The sequence below is a fragment of the Neodiprion fabricii genome, chromosome 4 (genome assembly GCF_021155785.1).
Source record: "Neodiprion fabricii isolate iyNeoFabr1 chromosome 4, iyNeoFabr1.1, whole genome shotgun sequence".
NCBI classification, from domain to species: Eukaryota; Metazoa; Arthropoda; class Insecta; order Hymenoptera; family Diprionidae; genus Neodiprion; species Neodiprion fabricii.
The window spans coordinates 22,207,801-22,218,443 of NC_060242.1; the positions used below are offsets into that span (position 1 = coordinate 22,207,801).

Sequence of the window (10,643 nt, forward strand, 5' to 3'; positions counted from 1 at the left end):
CTGGCGTGACGGTCGGCGGTCCTCTTCGACGCGGCGTCTTCGAGCTCAGCATCTCTTCTCATCTAGCGCACCACGAAACGCGTAGATGATTCAGAGCGTTCAGCCCATTCAGGCGATTACAGAAAGGGATTCGGAGGAACTAACAAAGTCAAGACGAAGAGAGAACACTCGAATTACAACATCTTCAAAAGTTACAGTGACTGAGCAAAAATTCTGCAATCGCCTGACGCTGTGGAATGTACAAAAGTTAGTTATTTTCGATACATCGCGACCTTCCTACCCTCGCCTGATTTCCTGTATCTTCGAACCACCCGACGGAGATGTTGAAAAAAAAACATATAAAAAAAGAACAGAAAAACAATCACACTCAGAATCATAAACAACCGATCCCATTGCATTCCCCTCTCTACCTGCCCGATTCAATACCTATATACGAGCTAACGATTGTCACACTCTTTCCAACACAATCATTCTTCTCCAATCGCCTCGTGGTTGTGTGTGTGACTTACTTGTTCGTCGTGTACCTGTAGGGAGGAATCCGTTCGTGTACCGCCACCCGCCAGCTACTCTTACACTGAGTAGTTTTGCGATTGCTGGAGGGCTCGTGGTACACAAACGACAAGAAAATAAAACGGGTTAGACATCCTATATGGTGCTCAACACCATCTTTCTAAGCGAGCTAAATCTGCATTTGGTCAATTTGCGCTGGCTGATGTAAAACGGAAAGTAACTCGAGTAAAAGCATGCAATTAAACTGCGTTCACTTGTACCAGACTTTAGGAGTTAAATTAAATACAGAATCGTTGACAAATAAACAAACCTCAGGCAAATCCACCGCTTAAACGACAATACCTCGAATAATTTGAAAAGTGAATAGAATTTTGTTCTCGCAAATGTCGAGTAAGCGAGGTTTCCCTGTCGCGATGCTCGTTCCACTATAAGCAGCGGGTAATGGATCTCACAATACTTGAACGTGGCTCAAAATGATTACAATGATATGATTCGATTGGTAAATAAGCTCCGCTGCCTTGGCGAACGAGCCTATCCGTATAGCTAAGCGAACATTTTGTGTAACAATTGTTACCGTCACGCCACCTGACAAAGGGACACCAGGGAGGAGAACATCAATAACCCAAATGCATGCGACTCACCGACTTTGCGAAGTATTTCAGTAGTTACTTGGATGACTGCTTGCAAGCTATGGTGCAGTATACCCAACAAATTCCAACAGTCTTCAAATTTGTCAACGCCATGTCTTTTCTTGTGCCCATTGCCTCCAGGCTTCTCATAGTTCAACTGAAAAATGAATCATATTCATCACTCAATTCATCTATGTAAGTTCATTCAATAGGAATCGGCACGGTATAAACAAATTATCAATTTTTCATTATTTCTTCCAACAGGTATATTGTTGGTATTACACATTTGAACATAAATCGATGTGTATCTTTTGTTGGAAACGAAACTTGAGGATAAAAATTCCTCTTATGTCGAGTATATTTTCGAATCATCTCATTAAACAGATTCAGGATTGTAGCGTGCTTGTTACGCAGAAATTTAAGAAAATACACAAATTAAATCACACAGACAATTTGTATTTTATGTGAGCACACGCTGCTATGTGTATGAACGAAAATTTTATTTGACGAATGAATAGTCTGCAGAGTTTAGAAATAAAGGACAGAAACACGGGTAACTATGCAGAATTTAAAATCAGATGTGGTTTAAAACAAAATTAGTCGATGATGACAAAATGGCTGGACAGTGAGAATCATATCGATAACGTACCTGTTTTTCCTCATGAAGAAGTAGTCGGGGCAGATTCGACGTTCGTTCTGTACGCTCGTCCAATGAAGGAACGTAATTGAGTCCATGACTGATGATATAACCGCAATTGATTTCTGTAAGTTGATATAATATTTTGTTAGTGGATTCAATCTCTATCATCAATGGATACACCGCATTGAAAGAATCATCACAAATTTAAACAAAATTATAATGATATGCGAGGAATAAATAATGTGCGATCGCATTTTCTTTCAGATAAACAGTACGTCGTAATTTCAGATTGCATTATGCAACGAGACATGAGAAGGTACAGAAAACTAGCTCGAGGTAGCCGAAAAAATAAAACAGTAGATCGCGAATCAACTGTCCTAAAATTCCGTAAGAAAACTAAACCTGTAGCCTCGTTCGAAGAAAATTGCACAATCTACAACACAGCCCTACTTTTAAACAATATTCTGATGAACTTGCGATCACAGGTGAACGCAGACGTCAAAACTATTCGACTCGATGATAATCGCGATTCGTAATAACAAGAGACTAACGTTCTTTTTTTTCACTCACATATGCGAATTACAACGAATATTTACCATTTGTCATGTTGTCATCGATAATTCGTCACTAGATTACTTCGTAGATCGTAACAAATTTCATCATACAAGTAAATATTCGATTGAAATTGACTCAACTGTGGCTGCGAGCTCTCTGCTGCGAGTAGAAACCTGAGGAAATTTGAAGACTCGCGTAGCAATCTGTTCGTTTCGAGAACTTGGTGACTGCTGACGCTGATAATCGAGAAAAGTCGAAACATTTGAATGTTGAACCAATCGGAGGCTTCTAATTGGCAGAAATTTAACCTGCCATGTGTAGTGTTTTTTTTCTCTCGACTTCCTGCTCAAACCAGTAGCAGCCATATTGAGGGGAAAAAAATGAAAATCACAACATTTTTCACATTTTCGTTGAAATATCGGAATGACGAATTAAACGACAGATAACAGGATGAGACGATTTGTTGTCGGCTAAATCCGAACGATAAATTGAACTGCCGTTAATTTGGTCAATCAAGCTTAGTCGACTAGAAAATTATCTCTGCATTTTGTTATTTTCCGACCACCTGTCAAAACGGCATTGTAACTATCTTGCAAACAGTGTTTCTAATGCAATTTTCGACACTCACCGAACGCTCGGAGCTAATAATCACGGCTAACTCTGAACGAAATAAGTTCGTAGCTAAATCTGACCGTTATAGTATGTTACGTGAGGTAGATTCGATCGCACAAAATTGATCGAACCGAGTTTAGTTAACCCCTGACAAACAAGGAGGATAAAATTTCTCTCCCAAAAATCTTGTACTCTTGGAGTAGGCCACAAGGATTGAACCCCTTCAACGTTCATTTTTATTTGTTTAGTTCAACTTAATTACCTTAATAATACAATTATTTTATACGGAATTCTTTGGACTTTAAGTTAAAAAAAAAATCGCGCTAGTTTTATCAGAAGCTGAGGCATTTGAAATTAATCTCCACTGGGTATTTTTCACACTCATTGCCACAAGAGGTAACCGATTTGGATGTCTGTTTTCAGGGGTTAGCAAATGCACCAGCCCGTGCAATATCGTGTCCATTAGAAGACCATTTAGAACTCCAGCTAGCTAATCAGGCCTGTTTCGCCCCGTAAAAAGTTCAGTCAGACTCCAGTATTGCTCGCGAATTGAATTTTCCATCAGGTTTGATACGATTTGAAAAGCAAAGAGCACCAAACGTACCTGGTAGCAGTGATCGACTCTTCTTGACACCAATCTTTCTATTCTTCGGGCTCCGTAATTTTCGAGGTTCGCTGAGTAACCATTGAACGCGATCCGCGTATTGAATTTAAGGGTAGAGCTCGGTCAGTGCGATCGAGGACGAAGACTGCAATCCTCGCCCGGCGCTGTCCTAATTTCTTGAACTTTTTGGGAGCGGATCACACCACCGACTAGCAACGGCGTCGAGGTTCCGTCACTTGTTTCATTTCGCGCTAAACAATTGCGCATCACGTGACGGTCGCGTACGATTAGCAGTGCCCTGTGTTTACCAACTTGCTCGGTTATATCACGCTAGGTAACTTCTGTGTCAACATATCCCTAGCCTACTTTCGACGAGCTTGAAAAGTCCGAATGATGACCAAACAAATTATCCGAATACGTAAAATTTCGAATTATCAGAGATTTAATCTTGTTGAATTTTGAAATGGCTGAAATTATAATAGTAGAAATTGCGAAAGCCGAACGAATCAAGAAATGAAAAAAAATATTTCTCATTGATATCATTTTTGCAATTAAGCAAAAAAAAAAAAAGTTAGGAAAGATTTTAAGATCACCGAATGAAACGTAGATATAAAACGGATGTAAGGCTAACATGTTATTTTGGTACTAAATAAATTAACAAGTACCTTTAATTTACTCTATGGCATGCAAAAATTATGATTACATTTTTTTACCTGTTAATTAATGACAAATAGTAATAAATATAATTGAGAATTCCTTCAGCCATTGAGGCGGTACAGCGAGTCGACATAGGAGTACGGAATAGTAAATCTTTGTGAGTATAATGAAGATCAAAGATGCAGACATGGTCTTCGTTAGGACGCTGCGCACCGAGCTGAAGCCGTAATTAGAATGACGAAGAAACCGCTGCAGCGCGCTGTGGTCTGCTAGGGCAGTCCTGACCATTGCACGATCAAAAGCGTGGCGAGCACCCGTCATGTGGGGTAAACAATAAGGCAAGCGGTGCCTCCCCCACCAGTCATCGATTAGAGTGTGAGATAAATATATAAGGTCTGCCCTAAACGGAGATGCGTAGTACCAAAGTCACGTGATAGCCCCCACATGACGTCACGACAATTATAGTTAAATGTAATGACGTCATGTGGGGGCACATTCTCAATGGCCGAAGCGGTAGTGGATGCGCAAAAACACACCTTATGAACTTACATTTTATAATTACAGCTTCAGCTCGTTACTCAGATCGCGCAGTCTATCTCTAATCTCTATGAAGTCTATAATTACGGAGCATGGGACGCCACAGTGGGGTAACACACAGTAATTCCGGCGGCCTCGAAATGTCGCCGACCGCTAGTGGCGCTGATAGTCAAGTGGCTCGTACAGCCAATGGGGCTCACGCTTCAGCGCCACACAATGTATGTATACACGAGCGACTACGATGGTGACATTACGTGTGGTATACTCACACCACGCATTATCTGATCACATTTTCCTAGTGGTACAGCTGCGAGTCTCCGGGGGGTGGACGCCGTTACTAGGTCAACAACCTGTTGGTCTTCGTCGGCGGCATGCTGCCAGTTGTTTCGTGAGCCTTCTTTCGAATGGTGAGCCGGTGAGTTGAGTTTAGATCTCAGTTAGCAATTATTGAAATGGAGTATCGCGGTGCGACGGCAAAAATTCCATCTGAGAACATTCTCACAAAGGTATGATAACAAAATTTACTATAATATAGGTTATGTGATTACTAATGTTCATTCTTGGCTAACGAATATTTTCATTCAACGTTTACGTGTTCATTGTACAACTAGAATATTTCCAGAGTACACTTATCAAGAACAATGAAATCCAGCCTCGACGATCACCCCGAATCATGGGAGCAGCCGCGAAGGTACATGAATTTACTTTTCTAACATTTTTTAATTTTACTTCTCTATTATTTTTCCTTCATTTCGTATTTTGTGGAATGAGTTTATACCCAGAGTTCAAGTCGGTTAAGAGCTGTGGTTGGGTTAGGAGCGGAGATCTTGCAATGTCAATATCTAATTCAACCTTAACTCTGTTTAAATTTTCAGTGCAAATTCAGTTGTATTGCATTCACTCTGCTCTTTGTAGCTTTGCTACTTTACTTTGGTGTTTCAAGAGCCTTTCATTTTGCGAAACGTTAGAAAGACTACCACAGGTGAAGAAAATTAATTTTTTCTATTCCCAGAAACAATGCGATTGTTATTCCAGTCATATTTTTTATATCAGAAGTTCAATTTCATTGCATTTAGTTGTTGAAAATAAATAATTTGTTTATGTTTTTGTGGAGTTAAATGGAGTTAAATAACACATGTATCTCTTTAAAAATCCAGAAAAAGAGAACATCTCATATGACCAATGAAGGATGCCAAATTGAAATATAGCTAGACATGCCACTGTATTTTTTTAGTAGTACAGTCATTAAAAAAAATTGATACATAGTTCGAAGTCAGTGACTTTTACCCATTAGGTGAAATGAGATGAAAACTTCCCCATGTAATGATGTTTAGACTAAGTGATATTTCAAGTTAATTTACTACAATCAATGTAAACTTACATTTATATTTTACACGCAGTTTTGAATAACTTTATGTGTACCGTTTCAAAATACTTTCTTGCTTGTGAACATGATTCATTTCCAAGACTAGCAAGAGTATAGTTGATTTCTTATTCTTGCTGATTTAGAAATTAACAACTAGGAAAAAAAAACTTGTTCTATATTTGGTTTCTTCAAAAATGATATTCTACATCTAGTTTGTAAATCCTCTGAATTTGCTTAAATAATGTCAAATACAAAGTTTTTGTTTATCAGGAAAACAACAAAACCGAAGTAGTTAAACCGGTGCTCGAGTTGTCAGAAATCCTATTTGAGGGCAAAATCAATTACGCTGACACGTTTGGTGATTGTGCGATGGCCTGCGATGAAGTACTGTAAGAGCTTGGTTCTAATTTGCCTGAAATTTTTTTACAGTCTGCATTGCAAACTGAAATTAAAATTTTCATTTTTGTTATTCAGGCAACTCGTTCAGAAGAAAACTGATATAATCGTTCCGATAGGGTTTGACCTTGAATGGCCATTTAGTTTCCAAACAGGAAGTGGAAAAACAGCTTTGATACAAATCTGTATGGATTATAAAATCTGTCATCTTCTGCATGTCTATGAATTGAGAAAATTACCAGCTGCTCTCATCGAGCTGCTGATTCATCCAAAAGTTAGACTTGTTGGAGTCAATATAAAAAAGTAAGCTCAGAATATTAAATGTGATTTCTCTGTATAAATTGAAGATAGGAGTTTGATTGTTAAGAGAACAGAATTATGTGCTGGGAAGCAGAGTGCATTCAAAAATTACTAATTACAACGATGTTGCAGATTTGCTAAATTTAATGAAATTCAAAAATCTCTATATTTAATCTCGTATTTGATGCATATTAACAGAAACCATACATGTGTCGCAATATTTGATAAGTCTTGAAGGGACAAACATGTCCCTTTAGTTTCTCAGGTGATGTAGTTGTATCAAAACTTCTGGAAAACTAAAATAGAGAAAAAGAGGAGCATCTTACATTAAATTATTTGATTATTAATCATGTAGAGGTACATTTTCTAATCCGATCACTAATGATACACGTGGCTATATGCGCCATCTGGCTCGTCTTCTGAATCTGCTGTTTCGTCTGTAATAAAGATTTGTAACGAATTTTATCGCAGATTCTTTTGCGAATTATTACAAATACGATCGTGTTGAAAATAGACTCAATACACTGTTTTAGGGGTAATAAAGATGAGTCATGTACCTTAAGTTTCAATCGATTAAGCTTGATCGCAAACTCAACGGTACTTAATATTAAATTCTGTTAAATAGTTCTTACAGGATAAATGAGTCTTGGTAATTCAGTTTAGTGGCAATTAGTGCACTGATTTATCTGTATAAATACTTTTATGGAGCACTGGTAACAATATAAGTTATAAATCCAATGTGAACAATCAAAACTTGATGTACATGATACATCGGTAAATTTTATAATGATAGATGAAAAACCATAACTAGTATACTTAGTACATTTGTAAGAGTAGCAGATGTGTTCTCTCAGTCTTTATACTTTTTAATTGCTTCCTTCTTGTTGAAAAGTTCGTTCTTAAATAGTCAGATGAGCAATACATGTCATATCTTGGCAACAGAGTATTTAAGACATTATTGTTTTATGAAATCTGTTTTCATTAACTGTATTTGGTGCAATAGAAAACGTAGCCAAATAACGTTTTTTTTTTAGTGACGTATGGAAACTTGGTAGAGATTTCAAAGAATTCCCATCTCAAAAGGTTGTTGAAAATAATTGCATTGATTGTGGTACATTTGCAAATGCAACACTAAATCGATCGTGTCGATGGAGCATGGCAAATCTTACAGCTTATGTGGTGAGTTAATTTTATGTTAACATTACTAGGAAATTAAATGGGTAATACACTTGCGGATACTCTTGTCTTCATAATCAAACGGCAGTAATCGAACTCTCACAAAACCCAGTTGGCATCATTAAATCGATGTATCTGAAACAATTAATTACAATGCAGTGCAACTTAGCTTTCATTTATATAGTGAAACTCAATGGGTTGAAATTCGTAAAGTTAATATAACAATTCATTTTTCAGAAAAGTCGTTATTTCGAATTTTAGAATTACTTAAATCTCGTTAAACCTGAATAAACCAAAGTATGTTCATATTTTGGAAACTCTATTATTTTAAAATTACAAAATAGTGGTTGTTTTTCAATGTTTCCTTACATTAACGTTAAAAACTTCAAACTCATGAGACTTGAACTAACTGATGCTTAGTGTGTGCGTTTTTTTTACCTCAATATTAGCTTCAAAAAGAAATTTCCAAAGATCCTAAAGTACGACGCAGTAAGTGGCACATTCAACCTCTCAGCGATGCTCAAAAATCCTACGCTGCCACTGATGCCTATGTAAGTATAACGGAAATGTTTGATTACAGAAAACTGAAATATCAGATAACCTTGACGTTTGTAGTTTTAATGTTTCAAATATATACCAACGGATACAAAGTTGTGCGAAATCTGTGGAAAATATATCTAATTGCTCTGATCTGGGCCTTCCCATGACCTGGTTGCCGACTTTTGAAATTTTTCATTTTTTCAATTTGATTTTATATGATAATTTAATATTGTAATTTTTGATGAATGAAAAATATCCCAAAACTTGTAGGTTTTCATCTCAATTCATGTTCACTTACAAAGTTCCAAAGATTGCATGAAATTGAATAATAATCAATCATAACTCCTGGTAAAGAAAAGAGACCAACAAAAAACAAGTTCGTGTATTGTCAGTGAATATTTGGGCAGTAACTTTTTATTGTATTGCAGGGCAACCCCTTTGCAATACTGCAAGTCCAATTTAATCAATTTGCTCTAACGTATCTGCTGACTGTGCGAGTGTTTAAATCAGTGGGTTCTTTTGTTTTAGGTATCTTTGCTGCTTTACAACACATTGCAAGATAAAGCAAATGAAAATGCATCATAAGTAACAAAGGGGAAAATTCAAGGAATAAATTGGTCCTAAAATCGATCGTCATAATAATACTTTCGAGTTTTCAAGTAAGACAAACAAATTTTTTAATAATAGCTATGAGCAATAGAATCGTGAAGGTCCTTCGGGCTGGAAGATTGGATTATGGAGTAGCCCTTAGTCTGCAGAAGAACTTAGCTGATTTGCATTACGGTAATAAACAGTTAGTAATGGAGACACAGAATACTTTGGTCTTACTGGAGCACAATCCGGTCTATACCATTGGAATACGGAGGAACGATTACTCTGAAGAAGAAGAAAAAAAGTTGACAAAACTTGGCGCCCAATTTTTTAAAACTAATCGTGGTGGGCTGATTACTTTTCATGGACCTGGGCAACTCGTTGCATACCCCATCCTGAATCTGAAGCAATTCGCACAAGCAAGTATAAGATGGTATGTGAATGAGATAGAAAAAATGATAATACGATTATGCGCGGAATTCGGTATCAAAGGTGAAACCTCGCCCGATACAGGAGTATGGGTGAATAATAACAAAATTTGCGCTATCGGAATTCACGGAAGCCGATACATTACGACTCATGGACTTGCTTTGAACTGCAACACCGATTTGAAGTGGTTTGAGCATATTGTGCCTTGCGGTATCAAGGGGAAGGGCGTCACAAGCATAAGTAAAGAATTAAAACAGGATATTACAATTGACGATGTAATTCCCGTGTTGTGTAATGCGTTCAAAGATCAATTCGAATGTTCCCTGATTGATTATCCGCTCAACAAAGCATCAAATTTACTAAGAACTGCTGTTAATTCGACATATCAGTAAATCAAATAGAAAGTCACATGAATATGCACGAAATTGCTATTAGGTCTCATAATTATGGGAAATATCAAGTTGAAGCTAGCGGCCAAAATTAACGGACAAATATGCTAACGTTGGGTAAAATAATGCATCGAAACCTGGGAAACAGAACTATGTCAAATATTATGGAATAGTAATACTCTTATAAGATTATAGATATGAAATTTTATAATATTGTAAAATTCAAAACAAGCTGAGTGTATTCTAGTTACTAGCCTCAGCGCCGTATTAAAAATATTATTAGAGATCATTTCTCAAAAAACAAATTGTAAATAGATCCAATATGTGATCTTAATGGTCAAGTACCAATCACATGTATTAATATTGGCGAAATAAAGCAGCTTTATCATTTAACCTGAGAAGAAAAGTACATTATAAGTTGACCAAGGATGCCAACTGCAATATTCATGTATTGATACGTAATGGACTTCGCAATTAATTAACGTATTAATTATTTAATTATTTTTTTTGCCGATCAATCGATTTAAACACATCCTATTCATAACCAATCTAGTGTTATAATTATAATGGAAAATAGTATATTGTGTTACAAGTGCGGAAAGAGGGCTATTTCCGACGACTATGAGAAGGCGAGTGCTGCAATTTCACGAGTACTGGTGTGAATGCTGTATAAGCCGAAGCGAGCGCTGTAATCACACGAGTCAGATATCGA

The 10,643-nt window shown here is 37.0% G+C and overlaps 1 protein-coding gene and 2 long non-coding RNA genes across 9 annotated transcripts; 1 reads left to right on the forward strand and 2 right to left on the reverse strand.

Moving 5' to 3' along the window:
* Positions 1 to 1,155: 1,155 nt before the first annotated feature.
* On the reverse strand, positions 1,156 to 3,740 carry LOC124180100. The gene is made up of 3 exons (XR_006870206.1): positions 3,551 to 3,740; positions 1,789 to 1,901; positions 1,156 to 1,296 (listed from the first exon to the last, which is right to left on the reverse strand). It is a non-coding gene; the product is annotated as an uncharacterized LOC124180100 (long non-coding RNA).
* Positions 3,741 to 4,962: 1,222 nt separating this feature from the next.
* LOC124180088 (putative lipoyltransferase 2, mitochondrial) lies at positions 4,963 to 10,321 on the forward strand. 7 transcript variants are annotated; one of them, XM_046565154.1, is made up of 7 exons: positions 4,963 to 5,250; positions 5,356 to 5,435; positions 6,381 to 6,499; positions 6,585 to 6,809; positions 7,841 to 7,985; positions 8,432 to 8,533; positions 9,051 to 9,245. In XM_046565154.1, the coding sequence occupies exons 2-7, from the start codon at positions 5,418 to 5,420 to the stop codon at positions 9,105 to 9,107; spliced, it is 666 nt and encodes a 221-aa protein (XP_046421110.1). In that variant the 5' UTR covers positions 4,963 to 5,250; positions 5,356 to 5,417; the 3' UTR covers positions 9,108 to 9,245. The 7 variants fall into 7 exon arrangements, with proteins under 7 accessions (XP_046421110.1, XP_046421103.1, XP_046421105.1 ...); XM_046565147.1 differs by having other exon boundaries at positions 4,964 to 5,250; positions 5,367 to 5,435; XM_046565149.1 differs by lacking the exons at positions 6,381 to 6,499; positions 6,585 to 6,809; positions 7,841 to 7,985 and having other exon boundaries at positions 4,984 to 5,250; positions 9,051 to 10,321.
* On the reverse strand, positions 7,294 to 8,532 carry LOC124180099. Its single transcript, XR_006870205.1, has 2 exons — positions 8,421 to 8,532; positions 7,294 to 8,117 (listed from the first exon to the last, which is right to left on the reverse strand). It is a non-coding gene; the product is annotated as an uncharacterized LOC124180099 (long non-coding RNA).
* Positions 10,322 to 10,643: the final 322 nt, after the last annotated feature.

Excerpts from the sequence above, each read along its gene's own strand:
- LOC124180088 (XM_046565147.1), top strand. The coding sequence starts at position 5,197 with ATGGAGTATCGCGGTGCGACGGCAAAAATTCCATCTGAGAACATTCTC. Across the intron at positions 5,436-6,380 it reads TCATGGGAGCAGCCGCGAAG|GAAAACAACAAAACCGAAGT; the intron begins GTACATGAATTT and ends TTTGTTTATCAG. Across the intron at positions 6,500-6,584 it reads ATGGCCTGCGATGAAGTACT|GCAACTCGTTCAGAAGAAAA; the intron begins GTAAGAGCTTGG and ends TTTGTTATTCAG.